Raw genomic sequence first — 17,583 nt, 5'->3', positions numbered from 1 at the left:
ATCCATAGGCTTTCCCCAACTCCACAGGTTTGATCCAAAGAAAGGATTTTGGTGCCAGCTGCTCGAAGGAGGAAAAACCAAGTGTCTGGGCAAAAGCAAAGGCCGGAAATACCCAGAGATGGACCTGGATGTAAGTGGACGCACTGCCTGTGGCAGCTGGATAACCGGAGGGGGTCCCTGACTGGCGGGGATCCCCTCTTCCCTTTACCATGCACTCAGCACCTTTTTTTAATTTTTAATGTTTATTACTTTGTTTTTGAGAGAGGGAGACAGAGTGTGAGTGGGGGAGGGACAGAGAGAGAGAGGGAGACAGAATCCGAAGCAGGCTTCAGGCTCTGAGCTGTCAGCACAGAGCCCAATGCAGGACTTGACCTCATGAACTGTGAGATCACGACCTGAGCCAAAGTCAGATGCTCAACCGACTGAGCCACCCAGGCGCTCTGCCATGTGCTCAGCGCCTTAATGGCCTTGGCATTTCTTGGATGGTGTTCTCTTATTTATTTATTTATTTATTTATTTATTTATTTATTTATTTATTTATTTATTTATTTTGAGGGAGAGAGCGGGGAGAGGGCCAGAGAGAGAGGAGAGAAAGTGTCCCAAGCAGGCTCCACACTGTCAGCCTAGAGCCCGACGCGGGGCTCAGTCCCACAAATCGTGAGATCATAACCTGAGCCAAAATGAAGACTCAGATGCTTAACCGACTGAGCCCCCCAGGTGCCCCTTGGATGGTGTTCTTAAAAGGAGGAAATAGAAGCTAGGACATGGTGGGTCAGGAACGGCTTAGTCAAGTGAGTATTTATTACCTTCTGCCAAGGGCTGAGTGCCGTGGGCTTTGAGGATGATTCAGACATGTGCTTTGCCTTCAAGGGACTCCTAGTCTAGGAGGGAGACTAGTCACACACACCAATAAGATGCAGGCCAGCAAGTGCTTCACGCAGCAGGGGAGCTGCACACGAGTACTGTGGGAATTCAGAACACGGAGATGCCACTGGAAGCTGATGGGGCGGGGGGAGGGGTAAGGGAGGGGAGGGGCTCTGGGGTTGGGCCTGTGAGGATGGGGGTGACACCGGACCTGGACATAGAGGAATCCCTATTCTTGCAGGAGAGTGTCCAAAGGATGCAGGGGAGAGGTTGCACGCTGTGACTCTCAGTTGCCCCGGTTTTCATTAATTCTCTCTTTTCTCCCTATCACGAGAACTTTTACCTAGTGTAATTGTATTTTGGCGCCCTGCCCTATAGGAGTTTTCTCTTGGAAGCTACCATTTTCAGAAAGACTGTGAATGAAAGGTGTATGGGTGGACGCAGACAGAGTGGTGGGGAGGGATCCCTCTTGAATCAGCGCGTCACTGAGATCTGAACTCTCCTTCCCGTTCCAGTCCCGCGCCTTCCTGAAAGACTATTATCGGGACCACAACATCGAGCTTTCTAAGCTGCTGTACAAGATGGGCCAGACACTGCCCACCTGGCTGCGGGAGGACCTCCAGAACACCAGGTAGCCACGGCCACCTCAGCCACACTGAACGTTTGCGATGGCCTGGACGGCCTGCCGCATGCTGAGCCAGACTGACCTGCAGAGTGGGGAGCTGGGCCTGGGCTGGCCAAGCACTTATGAGCAATACTCAGCTGAGGCCCAGGCAGGGCCAGGAGAAGAGCCCAGGCAGGTCCGCAGGCACTTGAGAGCATCCAGTGCCGGGTCTGTGGCCTACAGGACCTCCTTAGCCACCAGGGGTCCGTTCCGTTCACAGCCTTCCATGGGGAGGCCACTTCCTGTTGGGGGGAGGCCACTTCCTGGTAGGAGGGAGTCCGTGAGACTCTTTTCTGTCCCTCACTGTGTTCTACCAACCACGCCCTCCCCGTCATCCCATCACTCCCTGCCCCGGGCAGGGTATCCCCTCAGTATTAGCTGCCCTATTTTCCCCGTCCTCCAGACAATAGGGAGAAGAGCCCAGCTGGGCCTTTTGCCAAACCAGGGAGAGAGACTGGATGCTTCCCTGACTGTTTTGAGCCAGGCACTTCAGAGGGGTCAGCGGGGGACCCAGAGTCACTAGGCTGGATGTGGGGGTGGCCACCTCAAGAGAACTCTGGACCTCCTCACACATTCTGATTAATACTTTCACATCTCACCTTCCCTTTTGGGTAAAGGATCGCTGATTCCTACAGTATCCACCCAGTCCTTGGGGCCTTCTTCAGGACCCCGGGGCACCGCCATGCCATTTGGACCCAGAGACCCAGGCCTCCCTACCCCTGTTCCTCACCCTGGGATATGACGTGTGGTGTTTCCTGTGGTAAAAGACTGAGGCGGTTCAGGAGTCTGCCAGTATACATGTCCCAATGTACATATGCTGTCCCCACGCCCACCCAACTTTGGCCCCTGGCAGACACTGGGCAGAGTGGGTGAGACTGCTGTCCATGGCTTTGCCCCAGCTACCTGTGGCCAAGGGCTCCTAGAGACCCCCTTAACCCCCTCCCAAATACTAAGAAGCTAAAGTATTTTAATATTTTGTTTTTTTCTTGGTGCCAGAGTTTATACCCTGGGTGCTGGGGTCGCACTGTGTTATATATATATATATATATATATATATAAAATGTGTATATATATATATTCTATTTTTTTTGGTTGGGTTTATTTTTAATTCAGTCATACAAAATGGTGGCAAGCCCCAGTGTCACATCTCAGTGCTAGAGAATGGGATGGTAGGATGGAGGAGGGCGTGTGTCTTCATATGTCCGGGCCTCCAGGAGACAGTTTGGAGGTGTCCCTTGGAGAGGTCTCTGTTCCTTCCCCAAGTGTCGCGGTTGTCCTGGGGCTACCGCGGGTGAACTGAGGTGGTGAGATGAACAGGAGAGACCTACTCCCTCCAGGAAACCTGGCTTCGTGAAGCGCAGTGACCCTGGAGGAATTCTGGCCAAAGGCAACAAGCAGGGCTGGGGCGGGAGGCTGGGGGGCCGAAGGCCAGCCTGTCCCCTCCCCCTCATATGGTGCTAGGTTGGGAGCTGCCCTGGGAGCCGGACTGCCCGCTGGGACCCACTGAACTGTCTCCAGGCCCCCCTCCCCCCCCACAGACCATGGGATCTCGGGGCTGTTTTCTGGTTAGGGTCTGCTCCTACCCCCTTCTTTAACAATGTGAAGTGACGAAGGCTGGGCGCCTGTCCCCAGCCCCTCCCACTGCCAGGTTAGCTTCCAGCCCACCTCCAGGAATCCCTTTCTGGAGAGCCTCGTCCTGTTCGGAAGACTCTAGCATCTTGGGGCTGGAAGGGTCCTTTGACGGGTATGGAAACAGGTCCAGAAAGGGGAGGCGGCCTCCTTGGCCGATGTCTCAGAACTGGGTGCACGCGGAGCTGAGAACTGAATCTGAGGCTCCTGATTCTGGGTCCAGTGCTCTTCTTCCAATGCCACACTGCCTCTGAGCCCATCCTTGGGACCCTACTCTGTGCCAGGTTCCTGTCCCTCCCTCAGTCACCCCCGTGGTCATTCCAGGATAGGGGACAAACCACTCCTTCCCAGCCAGGGTGCCTTTGAGCCTTCTCAGTTCCTGATCTGCATTTGCAGTCCTGCCTTGCTCTCCCCAAGAGGTCCTTCCCCAGTGTGCGGGGGGCCGGGTCTGGCTGAGCTCTGAACCCATCCCCTCTTTTCAAGTTCTTCCCTGGGTGGATACTCAGCAGAACAGCTGCGTGTGGGTCCGCTGTCCTGCGAGAGAAGCCTTCCCATCATGCTTCTCCTCGGGGCCTTTGAGCCTGGGAACCCCGGGCAGTGTCAACCCCGCCGGGGATGAGGAACAGAGTGTCTGAGGACAGGGTGGCGTGCCTGCTTGTACGCCCGTGAATGCTTGCTGGTGCCACGGCCCAGACTCGCAGGACGGGGTCTTCCGTAGTGCAGACCCCAGCGTCGTCCCCCACCTTCGAGCTCCGTGGCCTGTGAAGAGCTCGCAGCTCCCACCTGTTGAAATGTACCCTCTGTGTCTGGACGCCTGCTCCCACCTCTGGGAGCTCAGAAGGCCTGGAGGGCAGGCAGCTCCATTTCTCTCTGCCTCTGGCTCCAGGAAGGAGCGGGCAGTTTTGAGACCCTGTGGGACCCTGTGGGACCCTGTGGGAGCAGAGGAAATATTGGAGCATTTTGTCCAGGCCCTTCTGGGAGGCTAGGGACTTGACCTGCCCCATGTTCTAGGTCTGTCTGGTCACTGCGACTTCCTTTCCCACTGATGAATCTTTCTTGTGGACCCACTGCCAGGACCTGTGGATATTGGGGAGGGGGACACATAAATCCCTCTAGGGGCTCTCAGCTACTGAGCACACAGATCCTCCACACGAGAGGTGCAAATGGGTACAGCATCGCAGCATCTTTAATGTTCGCTAATTCACTGTGTTTGGCCAAAAAATAAAAGAGAGAGAGAGAGAGGGAGAAAGAGAAATAGCTTAAGTCATGCAGCTGACTCCACCATCCATTCTGCCATCTTTTCCACGAGCCTTTGCTGGGGGGAGGGCACAGGTGTCATGGTCACCTGCAGCTGCCCGAGACACCTGGGGTTCTAGAGCCGCCCGTAGTGCAGGCGTCTTGTGCTCGGAGGGTGAGTCTGAAGTTTAAAGATGGGCCTCTTCCAAGCCTGTGCGTCGGAGGGCCAGCACCTCCGGGGCCCAGATGAGGGAGCAGTGGTCTGTTTCCAGTGGAGGAAAACTAGGCTGACCCCCCAGAGATTGGTGGTCTCAGTGGGGAGGGGTCCCCCATGGGTTCGTTGGTAAAGGAGCAAGTGAAAACATGTTTTACCAATTCTTTTATTTTGAACACCCAGTACCCTCCATCTAGATTTCAAATGAACACGTTGTCGCATTTGTTTTCTCTCTCTCTCTCTCTCTCTCGCTCTCTGTGCGTGTATATTTTTTTTCTGAATTAGTTTAAAAGTAAGTTGCTGCAAATATCATGAGACTTTACCAAAATGCTTCCGCCTGGGTCCCCTAAGAGTTAGGACGTTGTCCTCCATAATTGGCCTGTAGCACACCAAGACCGCAGTGATTTCCTAAGAACATCCGCTGTTCAGTCTATATTCACTTGTCCCCCAGGTAACTCATACCTGGTTTGGGAATCAGGATCCTGTCAAGGTGCATATATGGTACCTTATAACTGTGGTTGTCGCTCAGTCTCTTGAAATGCTGAAAAATCCTCTCTCCGCTCACTTTGATTTTTTTTAAATGACGTTATTTCTGAGGAGAGCAGGCCTGCTGTCCTGTCCGAGTCCCACATGCTGGGTCTGTCTGATCATTTCTTCATGGTGTCATAGAATATGTTCCTCCAGCCCCTGTCTTGTCAAGGGGAATTCAGGCCGTATGGATTTTTGCCTTTGTGCTGACTCGACAACTTCATCCCGGCCTGAGATGCCCCTCTGCCGTCACCTGTACCAAGTGCCAAACCGGCAGAAGGGCTGGATGGGGTTCCAGGAGCTCAGGGGAGGACAAGGGGGTGGCCATTGCAGCTGGCCCTGGGTGCCCCCTAGGGGGAGGAGGCTGGGCCCTCTGGGAAGGAGATGCCTCTGGCTCAGAAAACCCTGTGCTACCCGCTCTGATCCTGGCGATGGACCACACGGCACCAAATAGAATCTCTCTCTCTCTCTCTGTCTCCCTCTTTCTCTGTTTTGTGGCCTCCTGGTTTTTACTTCCCAGAGGCCCATGGTCTGTGTGCACTGGAGCAGAGCCAGACCCCTGGGATGCACCAGGGTAGGGCCTAGCTGGGGAACTGCCTCCCCCAAGCTGTGGTGTGAGGAGAAGAGCACTGGGCTGGAGGCAGGAGATGTGAAATTTTGTCCCAACTGGGTACATTTAGTAGCTGCGTGACAGTTTTCCTCCCAGGGCCTCAATTTCTCCACTTGTAGCATGAGCAGATGGGGCTAAAGCAGGGGTTTTCAAATGTCAAAGAAGGAAGCGGGTCTGCTCTAGGTGAAGTGAGGGTGGAGGGCCCAGGCCCCCGCCCTCAAGGCAATGCTGGGTGCCTGGTTTGCAGCCCCGGGCTGGCTGCCCCCCCAGGGCTTGCCCTTGCCAGCTCCGACAGCCAGAGATGTTTTTAGTTCCCACAGGGGACGGGCATGGGCTTTGTGAAGGGTCATCGTCAAGGGCCTGGGGAGACTCTGGCTGTGTTTTATCCTAATGAGTTCATCCCTCCCTCTTTCCTTCCTCTCTCTGGCCCTTGAGGAGAATGAAGGAGGAGAGGGTTTTCTATGACTGTGCTAGCTTTTATTATAAGCAAGAGGGCTCCTTTTGTAATTTGTGCATGAAATTCATGTCATTTCCTGGGGAGAGGAGAGGGCTGACTGGAGAGGGTGGGGGGCACACTAGGGGAGCAGACAGAGGTTTCCTTCCCTTGTGTGGGGTGGGGAGAGGGGGGAGAGGGGATGCTACCCAGCTCACCTGATCAGGGCTCTCGAACCAGCCGTTTTGGGTTGTGTTAAAAGTGGGAACCTTCCTCCATTAATGTACAATCTCGAACTAACTGCTAATAAAGTGGGGTTCTATTTGTATGCACTGGTCATGTCTGTCTTGTCTCTCTGAACTTTTTGAAAGGCCTGCAGGGGAGGGGTGGAGATCCAGGGGGTCTGCACCACAGCCAGTGTGGCCACCCTGTGGATGGTGACGGGAGGGGGGGGGGGAGAAGGCGCTTTACTCTTTGATGCTGTTTCCCTCGTCTCTGAGGGATATGGAGGCAGTTGGGCTCACTGGCTGTTCCTGGAGAACCGGCTTAAAATGCAGATCCCCAGGCCACACTTCCCGAGAAGTGGCACATCTCTGGCAGATGTGGAGTGGGGCCCAGCCATCTACATTGTAACCTCCAGCACCCTGAGGCACCCCGTTTTGGGAAACCCTGGCTTTGATCGATGAGTCCTGTGGATTCTAATTAATTTGGAGAGTCCCACTGTCTAAGCAACCAAACTGTGGTTAAAACACATGACTGTCTAGCCCTCCCAGCCTGATTGAGGGCCAAGCTTGACAGAGGCCCCGGCCCACCGTCTGCAACACAGGGCTCTGGACCTGCTCCCTCAGATCCCCCTGCGAAGCTTTAAAACAATGTACATTCCCGGGCACCCCAAAATCCACTCTTTCAGAACCTTTGGGAGTGGGACCCAGCGAAGTGCATTTTAACCCCCTGATACACAGGAAGATTCGGGAACACTGAACCAGGCCACTGAGTGCGAGCCAGAGAAGGTCCACCGGAACGTGGACGGCTGTCGAGGGGCGAACAAGGGCACAGCTGGGAACATAACAAAATGCCAGCCTCCGGGCACGAGGGCAGCACCTGCAGGGACCCTTGAAGTTTGTCAGCTGGGAGCTCGGTACAGGTCGTGTGGTGTCACCAACAGTTTGTGGCTGGAGGCCGCACTAATGGGAGCAGTTCCAGAAGGTATGCTACAGAAAGGAGTCCTGTGCCAGTTAAGGGGGTCAGGCTGCATCAGAGGTTTTTGAATTTTAAAATAGCTAATACTAATTTTTAAAAGAGAAAATTGGAAACCAGGTAAAGGCAGGGGTGCTCCGGTTGGAGTGGGGTCAGGGTCCAGACTCTCACCAGCTAATTCCTCCTCTCTGTCCCCCATACTATCTTGGAACCCTAAAACTCCTTGAAACACATTGTGAAAATCCAACCCAGCTGCTCTCAGAGGTCCCAAGATGCTGCATTTCTTTATTATTTATTTTTTTCATTTTATATATATGGAGAGAGAGCATGAGTTGGGGAGAGGGGCAGAGGGAGAGAGAGAGAGAGAGAGAGAGAGAGAGAGAGAGAGAGAGAGAAAGAGAGAATCTTAAGCAGGCTCCATGCTCAGCACGGAGCCCAATGAATGCCTCGATCCCATGACCCTGGGATCATGACCTGAGCTGAAATCATGAGTTGGACACTCAGCCAATGGAGCCACCCAGGCACCCCTCAAGATTCTGCATTTCCAATAGGTTGGGTGAATAAAGGCATATTAGACTCTCCTCCCCTAATGGAGGAGGAGTCCAGGGAATCTGATACAGTCTGGGCTCCCCAAAGTAGGCATTTCCCTCAGTGAAGCCCTGGGTCATGTGCATAGAGCAGTGTGTTTCATAATCGTAAAATACTGGAAACGACCTAGGTGTCCATCCACAGGGGATCAGCTAAGTAGCCTAGTGTCGCCACAGGCTGGAACGTGATGATGCAGTTGAAAATAATTAGCTCCGTCTTCAAGTCCTGCCAGGAAAATTTCTATGAGACTGGCCTATAGTGTGACCATTTTTGGAAAGAATGCTACATAGTGTATATTTTTCCTGGGACTGGAGCCTGCTTGGGATTCTCTCTCTCTCCCTCTCTCTTCCCTTTCCGTGTGCACATGCTCTTTTGCTCTCTCAAAATAAATAAATTAAAAATATAAAGATAGGATATTTGTGTATCATTTTTGGAATGAAAATGGGTTCATAGAAAGGGGGCTTGTAAGGATGATGCCATGAAAGGCCACACAGCTGGCCTTGACCCAGCAGTTTGCCGTTCGGCCCCCATCAGAGCCCCAGGCAGTGGGGGGGAAGTTCTCGCTTTGCCACAGCTATCCTGAGCACCCGTCAAGATCCTGAGCGGAGGATCCTGACCAGCTGTGAGACTTGCCGACAGTCTCTGGCCCTTGGAGCCCAGCGCCCACATGCTAACATATGGGGGGGTTAGAGCCCACATCAGCAGTCCTGGACAACCCGACACGGTATGAGACGGAGGCAGCTGAACACCTGTGAGATTTCTGACAAAAGCATAACACGGATCTAGCCAGCAGATACATCTCTGTTGAGAGACGATTTGCAAAATAACTGGCCTGACCTCTAAAAATGTCATGGTCGTGAAAGATAAAGGCTGAGAAATGGTTCAGAATGAAAGGAAACTAAAGACACCTGGCAATCGCATGTCATGGGTGACCCTGGAGGGGCCCCAGACCAGGAAACAATTAGCTATAAAGGACCCTGTAGGGACAAGTGGCAAAACGTGAACATGAACTGTGTGGATTGGATAGTAGTATTGTATCAGTATTAAACTTCCTAATTTTAATTATTGTTAAGAGTCTGTAATTTTTCTCAAGAAGTTCACGCCAAAGTACTTACAGATAAGGGGGGAGAAATGGAGTTTGTAGTTTGACTCACCCTCTAGTGGGTGGTTTATCCGGTGCAGTCTAGACTGTGTCCACCTAGGGGCAGTCTCACCCCAGCTTCTCACAGCTAGAGTGTGGGAATGTCTCCACCGAAGGCTGGCTGGTGGTTAACGGAGGTGGGGTAATAATATTATAAATAATAACATCAATAAATTATGTGAATACTACAAAGCATTTCTCAGTGTATCAGGCAGGCCCTCTGCTTGTTAAGGACTACCTCTTTTAACCCTCGCAACAGCCCTTGGAGGTAAGTATTAGCATCATCCGCATTATATAGATGAGGAATCTGAGGTTCAGGAAGGTTAAGTAGCTCTGCCAGGATCACACAGCTGGAATTGTTGGTCTGTGAGGCCCCACAGCCTGAAGCCCACGGGGCTCTATTGTGCAACCTCAGGCACGGAGCAGGGTAGAATCTACCTCTACCCCACATTCGGTCCCCAGCCAATAGGAACTCTGGACCGTGGGTTCCCAAACATCCACCTGTGCCAGACAGGGACACTTCCTGCCTCAGCATCAACCGAGCGGTTCCTGAAATTCAAACACCTGGCCCTGCTGCTCCAGATTCTGATTCAGGAACTCTGGGAAGAGGCCAGGAATCTGTACTCTACCAAGTTCCCCTGGGGTTCTGTTGTGTCATCAGAGGCCGGTGTGAGAAGTGAGATGATTCATTTTCAGAAATACCAAATAAAAACTGTGCTGATTACCAATAGGTTTACAACCTATTGGAAATATGCATGAATGTCCCCCCCGCCCCCCCCCCGCAGCCGATCACACACACACACACACACACACACACACACACACACACACAATGGAGTCCCAAAGCCTTAGACACTTCATTTCCTGGTTCTTCTTCCCCTCTCCATTTTGAGGGGTTATTTTTTGCAGGCTTTGCAATGAGCATGCACCAAAGAACTGAAGTCTTCGCATCACCTCAAGGAATGTTCATTTGTTCCAATCAGACTACTTGTTGCCTTACATGGGCATAAGCCACTTCCGGTAAGGCTGTAACCTCTGTAGTGCTCAGCCAATGAGGAATCAGGGGAGGGACTTGCACGCTAGGAGATAAATTGCCTGCTGTAACCGCCGAGTGTGCTTCTTCGCCAGACACCCGCTCTTAAAGGAACGTTCATTAAAGCCTCGCTTCACTGTGCTCGAGGCTCCGTGTCCCCCCATTGATTGGGGCGGTGGGCTTATTTCTCACAACCAGCAAGTCTTGGTCATTTCCATCCAGCGTATTTTCTTCCTGCTCTCTACAGCCCCAGGCTGTGTGCTTCTAGGGTAGGAGATAGGCATGGATCCATCCCTGCCCCAGATGATGTCGCAAAAGTACCGTAAATCTCTTCTCTTTCAAGACTCTCCCTTCCCCTCCATTATGACTTTTTTGAAGGCTTGTATTTCCTGCCTGTCAAATCCACAGCACTTAAATCTCTCTTCATACAGGAAGTCTTCCTGGCTTGCCTCTCTATACTCTCTGATCACAGATATCGGTAGATGTTCATTAAAAAAAACAGAAATACAAGATTGAAGAGTATGATGCAATAATATATAATATGATGTTTAGGTTACAGTGCAGATAATTTTATCGTAGCATATGTTTATATTATCACATGGTATATATTTTTATTATATTACAGTTAGGTATATCATAGGCATTTAGTTCCAGTATATACATTTAGGCATGATGTGGTAGAGCTAAGAAGGCCCATTTAGTCTCTTAGTTCCTCTCTTCCCCATTTTACAGATAGGTAAGTTGAGGCCCCGGGGCAGGTAATGGGGCTCAGGGGACCTTGAAGATCCTTGGTCCTCAAACCCCCTGCCCATGTGGATATAAGCTCACCTAAGACTAACGCACCAATATTCTAACTGCCTGGCTCATAGCAGCTTGTGGTCTAAGGAGGGGAGGCGGAGGCACGTCCTCAATGGCTAGCTCAGCCCCCACCCAGCCGTTAGTGTGAAGGAGGGCCAGGCCCATCTGCACAAGCTGGAGTCAGTTACCCAGCTGTTTATGGGTCTTTGCCTCTGGTGTTTATAGTTCCGCCTTTGGGTCTGCTTAGCGTCCCCGCTAATTAGAACAGTACTCCAGGAGGCGGCGTGGGGTGCCGGGGGACCACTGATGGGGAGCAGCGGGCTGGACCTGGGCCCTGGCTTCTGCCTCGCCTTGCTCCCACAAGGATTTCGGGCCTTTTTCAGGGACACGGAAAGGACAGCACGATGGCGCCAATTAAAATCAGGTGAGAAAACAGGCCTGTGGGGGAGGGGAGAAAGTGGAGGCAAGACAAAGGCTACAAATTCGGGCCAAATCTTGGGCCAAATCTTTCCTTTTAAGAAAGTACCCTTTTTTTTTTTTTTAAATCACTAAAGTTATAGATGTCAATTGTGGAAAATTGAAAACATACAGACAAATGAGAAAATGAAAATGTGTCCCGCCACTCGGGAAAACCACAGTTCACGTTTCAGGACTTTGCCCTTCTGTCGGACGTGTAAAGTTGTTTTTGTAGAAATGAGAAAACACTGACATTCTGTTTCTCAAACCTCTTCTTAACCGTAACAAGTTGTCCACATTTTTACGTGTTATTAAACGTTTCTCTACTGTAGCCGATCATGTCATTTCCATTTTTTTATTGTGATACGAGATTGTTTGAAAGAATTGCAAGCACCAGGGAAGTAAACAGAATCTGAAGCATGTGTCCTCTTGGTCTGATCGCTGGGGTCACACTTCTAACTCTTTGGTGGGACTCCTTCACACATTGTCCTCCACACGCTGTATCGCTGGGTCGCAGTGGATTTCAATGATCCCCCCTCACTGGACATTGAGGTTAGGCACCCCGCTGTGGCTCGAAGCCTTCAGGCAGCCGGGGTGTTCAGGGAAACCTGACACCAAAAGCAGATCCGTTTCTCCCAGAAAAATCTCATCGGTGCATCATCGGGAGTGACGTCCTCAGCAACACGCTGGTGGGAAACCAGCTGCTTCCTTGTGCGGGTCGTGCTTGTTTCTATTTTTGAAATTAATACAAGGAATTCACATTTGTTTCAGAAAGTTTTAAAAATACAAATCAGCCAATCCTAAGACAATTGAAATCACTCCACACAGCAAGTACTGCCCACATTTTGGTGTATACAATCATAAAAGCTGCAATGTTTATTGGATGCTTGGTCTGTGCTAGTCTCACTGTGCTAAGTGCCTGAGACGTCACAGGACCAGAGTCCTTCCTATTTGATAGATGATGCAAGTCTAGCGTTTAGGTTTGGAGACTTGTCCATTGTCTCCTGGCTCTAGTGTGGCCAAGTCTGCCCTTGGACTCAGGCTTTCTAGCTTCCAAGTCTATACTCCTACCCTACAACCCTACTTCTTCTTTTTTTAATGTTTACTTACTTATTTTTGAGAGAGAGTGAGTGAGTGGAGGAGGGGCAGAGAGAGCGGGAGACAGAGAATCCCAAGGAGGCTCCACACTGCCAGTGCCGAGCCCAATGCGGAGCTCGAACTCACAAACCCTGAGATTGTGACCTGAGCCGAAATCAAGAGTCGGATGCTCACCCAACTGAGCCACCCAGGTGCCCCTCCTCCCCCGCTCCTTTTACATATCTGCCCTGAGGCTGGTTTCCCTCTTCCCACATTAATGTTTCATAATCTGCTGTTTTTTCTCTTGGTGATAAATTATGACGATCTTCTGGTGTCATTAAAAATTCCTCCTTATGGGGTTCAGTTTGTGAATGTACCATACTTTATTTGATGGTTGAATATGTGCATTGTGTTAGATTTTTAGTACCATAAACAAAGCCACGCTGAATATTTATGCGGCTTAACCCTTGAAGACTGTCCATAGTTATTTCTACAAGGCTGCTTTCTCTAATGGCCCTTACTGACCCATCACACCAGAGGGCAAGGGTGTCAGGGTGGCCAGGGGGCACCCGGTGAGCTGTGCACACCCAGCTCCTGGCTGAGCTGGTGCTACTTGAGATGGATATTCTGTCCATACAGAAAGCAGCAGGAAAGTCTTGCTCTTTAAACTGTGCTCCAGGGGCGCCTGGGTGGCACAGTCGGTTGAGCGTCCGACTTCAGCCAGGTCGCGATCTCGCGGTCCGTGAGTTCGAGCCCCGCGTCAGGCTCTGGGCTGACGGCTCAGAGCCTGGAGCCTGTTTCCGATTCTGTGTCTCCCTCTCTCTCTGCCCCTCCCCCGTTCATGCTCTGTCTCTCTCTGTCCGAAAATAAATAAAAAACGTTGAAAAAAAAAATTTTTAAACTGTGCTCCAGAAATGGTTTCTCAGTGGAGCGCAGGGAACCACTAAAGGGCTGAGAGCTAGAGATGAACTGCTCAGCGAATGACCCCCTTGTCTCCACAGGAGGGCAGCCCGCTTGACTCCATAGATGGCTGAGTCAGAAAAGGAATAAGAGGGGCGCCTGGGTGGCTCAGTGGGTTGAGCATCTGACTTTGGCTCAAGTCAGGTCATGATCTCTCAGTTTGTGGGTTCCAGCCCTGCGTCGGGCTCAGCCCTGCAGAGCCAGCTTGGGAATCTCTCTCTCTCCCTCCCTTTCTCTCTGCCCCTCCCCAACTTGTGCATGTACTCTCTCTCTCCCTGACTCTCTCTCAAAATAATAAATAAAAGGATAAGAGAAAAACAGTCTGAAAAGGTGGCATCCCATCTCCAACAGAGGAGATTCATTTCCTTCCCCTGCAGATCTAGATTAGATTCTGAATTTGGGGCCAATCCCACAGGAGGTCCACAAGGACCCAGGGCTCTGCTCCCAGAAACACCTGAGGGGATGCCCTGGAGCCCGGTGTGGCAGATTGGGCATCCTCGTGCACAGAGTGCTCGGTTGGCTGGGATTTGGGGGACTGGCTAGCCAGGGTTGGGCAGGAGAGGGTTCCAGGCAGGTGAAATCCTGGGCAAAGCCTGGAGGAGAGGGCTGGATAGCCACGGGCTGCCAGCATCCGAAGGGTCTTAGCCTGGAGAGTGGAGGTGGCGGGGTGGTGAGGAAGGAGGGGTGATGAAGCTTGAGGCTTTTGTGGGGTCCATGGGGCCTTGTCCACGGGGTAAGGGGTCTGCCTGTTATCCCAGTGCTGACAGGACCCGCATACCGGTTCAGCGCAAAGAAACATGATGAGGGTTTTTTGCCCCTGCCTCCCTCCCACCTCTCTATTCTCAGATGCCCAGAGGCCTCCACTCTGCACTGGACTCTGCCTGGTGGTGGGCAGGAGGCAGGGCAGAGGACGTGGGTCGTTGCGCACCTCAGACTGGGTCACTGGAAGCTCTGTGGACGGGAAAAGAGGCTGAGCGGGGACGCCAGGAAGCACGGCCCCCACCCGTCCTGTCCACGAGAGACCCTCAGAAAATGAGCTCTCATCTCCGTTGGTGGTGGGGGGGGGGGGTGCCCCGTGCCGGCCACCCATCGCACGGTCTCACATCCCAGCTCCGCGTCTCGCCAGCTGTGTGGCTGTAGCCTGGTCACCTTCCCCTTCTGAGTCATAGTTTTATTGTGTGTAAAATGGAAACATCCACAGAAGGAGGCACGGAGGGCAGCCTCCACTCAGTACTCAGTAAACATTACTTATGACTTGTGCCGGCTACCCTCAAGCTCTCCTCTCCAACAGGGCTGGGGTGCGGCGTCTCCCCCCTTCACGGACCTGGGGCCTGCTTCTAGAGCTCCCTGTGGGAGGCCCCTTGGCCGTGTGGAGGCGGCTGGCGGAAGCAGCTGATGGCAGCCTCCCCCCTTCACAAATGAAGTCGCCTCCTCTCCCTTCCCCATTAAATCGAGTTTGTGAGCCTCCTGATCCCGGTTCCCTGACAGGTGGGACGCCAGGTACAGAGCGCCTACTGTGTGCCAGCCCCTCACGGCGTGCTGGGCATCATCTCCCTGAATGCTCACAACTCCCTGATGGGGCTCGTTGCTCCCCTTTACCCGGAGACCTGAGCCGAGGCCTAGAGATGGCTGGCGCGTTGTGGGTGGCCGGGCTGGGACCTCACCCCGTCTGACCACAAGGTCCTGGCTCCTCCCTCTGTGCTGTCCTGCACCCCCGGCTCGTCCCCCACCTGACGTCCCCTTGCACTCCTGCCTCCCCGAGGGTGCCCCACCTGGCTGTTGTGTGCGAGGTGAGCCCCGTGGAGCTCTCACAAGGCACCATTCATCCCGCAGGCTGCTGATTGAAACCATGTGTGGTGTAGCCGGCCAAGGTGGCGGCAGCTCCGGAAGCCAAGCCTGGCCCGGGGCCTGTGGGCCCTGGGAGGATTGGGGGAGGAGGTCCAGCTGACCTGCAGGCCTGCAGGGCTGAGGGGAGCTCCAGGGCAGGACTGACCTCCTCCTCCACCTGTGTAGCCACCAAGGGGACCCTGACTCCTGGACCCAGACTGGGGACTTGGGAGGCTCAGAGGCCCCCTCCGTGTGAGCGGTGGGGGACTGGGCCCCGAGGCTTTCCAAGACTCTCTTTGGCAGGGTTGGGCGCTAAGGAAGGTGTGCGTGTGTGTGCGTGTGTGTGTGTGTGCATGTGTGTGTCCGCGTGCTGAGGTCTGTGCAGGGTACCCCGCGCCCTGGGACTCATGGTCACTTCAGGATCTCGAAAGGACGGTTTGGTGCAGTGATTAAGACCACAGGCTCTGGAGACTCACAGACCTGGGTCTGAGTTCCATTTCTGCTGCTTCCTAGCTGCAGAGGCAGCTGCTTAGCCTCTCTGAGCCCTTCTCATTCACCAGATGAGGCCTGAGGCCTGACCAAAGGGTCTGAGCAAAGATGGAGCCACATTGGTTGGGGTGGGGTTTTGGGTGGCCGTGGCTGGCTCTGCTGAGATGCCATCCCTAGATCGTGGGACCTAGGACCCCTAAAGGCATTTTGGCTCTAACTCCTGACCTCTGAGTCGTGGCCTGTCTGGGAGTTGGGAGGGTGCTAGGTGTGGGGTGTCTGTGTTTCCTCCGGGGCCTGAAGGCTCCAGTTAGTGGAGGTGAGCAGGGGAGCATTGGATCCCCCGCTGGGGTGAGGTGCGGCTAAACTAACCATCCCCTCCCACGCCAGGAACAGAGCAGGGCATTGTTCGCAGGGCCGCCTCCCTGGCACTGAGGCCCCCACAGGAAGGGGTGTGCAGGCCAGACTATGGCCAGCACTGACCACAGTCTTGGCTAAGCCAGGACCCTTCGGGGGCCTGGTGTCTCAGAAGACGCTCTGGTTTCCCAAGGAAAGCACGTTCTACTGAGCAACTCAGGCCTTGTCCAGCCTGAGGCTGGTGACAGAGATACTTTGAGGGCCTGTGGTCCTGGCTGGGTGTCTCCCACAGGATGGCCCTGGGACATCCCCAAGGGTGGGACTAGCCCCAGAATAGGAGCTCCCTGGAGACAGGCATCCCTGGGCCCCACCCTGTGCTCCAAGGCATGCAGGCCCTCCAATGTCCAATCCAAAAGAGCCCTGCCCCTCCTTACACAGCACAATGCTGAAGCCAGGAGGAAGAGGGTGTCCATGAGACACAGGGCGTTCAGGTGCAGAAGGTCAGCATTTTGGGGCACCCGCGTGGCTCAGTCGGGTAAGCGTCCGACTTCAGCTCAGGTCATGATCTCACGGTCCGTGAGTTCGAGCCCCGCGTCAGGCTCTGTGCTGACAGCTCAGAGCCTGGAGCCTGCTTCGGATTCTGTGTCTCCCTCTCTCTCTGCCCCTCCCCCGCTCGCGCTCTGTCTCTCTCAAAAATAAGTAAACATAAAAAATAAATCAATAAAATTAAAAAGGAAAAGAGGGTCCGCGGTTTCCTTTGGGGGCGGACAGCTGAGGTAAGGGGAGGCGAGAAGATGGCTGTTGTGAGGAGGGGAATCTGAGCGGATGTGAAACAGCTCTCCACTTCCTGACTGAGCGACCAGGACGCCCACCGGCCCTCTGTGAGCCTCCACCTGCTTCTAAAGCAGAGGGGAGAATCTACCACAGGGGGCTGGCTGTGTGAGGGCTGAGGAGGATCGGGTAGGGATTCAGGACCCGGGGGGGGGGGGTGAACAGCATGTGGGGCGGGCGGCAACCTGGGTTCAAACGTCAGCTCCTTCCCTCGCCACGGTGTGACCTCGGGCCAGTCACTTTCTTCTAGAAAAAAAGTTAAAAAAAAAATCTTCCTCATGGGACTGTTAGAGAAACCAATTAGCTGACATGTGGCCATGGGCTTGGCATCCCATTTGGCCCATGCTGTGTTGGTCCATTTAATGCCAGCTTGGCCAGGCTACCGTGCCCAGCTATCCAGTCAGGCACAAACCTAGCTGTTGCTGGGAAGGTATCTTATAGGTGTAACTGTAGTCCATAACCGGTTGACGTTTGGTGAGGGAGATTATCCTAGATAATCTGGATGGGCCTTAACTGAATCAGGCAGAAGACCTTCAGAGCAGAGCCTATGTGTCCCTGAAGAAGAGATTCCACCTGGGCCTGACAGCTGTATGAGGTAGGGTTCTCCAGAAAAACAGAACCAAGGGAATGTATTTGTGTGTATGTATACACACA

At 53.2% G+C, this 17,583-nt stretch overlaps 1 protein-coding gene across 4 annotated transcripts in view; it reads left to right on the top strand.

Moving 5' to 3' along the window:
- The window catches only part of NDST1 (N-deacetylase and N-sulfotransferase 1), a 62,064-nt gene extending 56,305 nt beyond the window's left edge, over positions 1-5,759 (top strand). For all 4 annotated transcript variants that reach the window (XM_047092396.1, XM_047092411.1, XM_047092388.1 and 1 more), the window contains 2 exons: positions 28-130; positions 1,380-5,759. In XM_047092396.1, the coding sequence (XP_046948352.1) occupies positions 28-130; positions 1,380-1,499 (223 nt within the window). In that variant the 3' untranslated portion in view covers positions 1,500-5,759. The remainder of the gene's footprint in view (positions 1-27; positions 131-1,379) is intronic.
- Positions 5,760-17,583: the final 11,824 nt, after the last annotated feature.

This window comes from Lynx rufus, unplaced genomic scaffold (genome assembly GCF_022079265.1).
Source record: "Lynx rufus isolate CCGP_SWC_20201006 ecotype Redwood Valley unplaced genomic scaffold, mLynRuf1.p SCAF_1, whole genome shotgun sequence".
Classification (NCBI taxonomy): Eukaryota; Metazoa; Chordata; class Mammalia; order Carnivora; family Felidae; genus Lynx; species Lynx rufus.
Note: the sequence above shows the minus strand (reverse complement) of the source record. Positions and strands in the feature narration are given on the sequence as shown.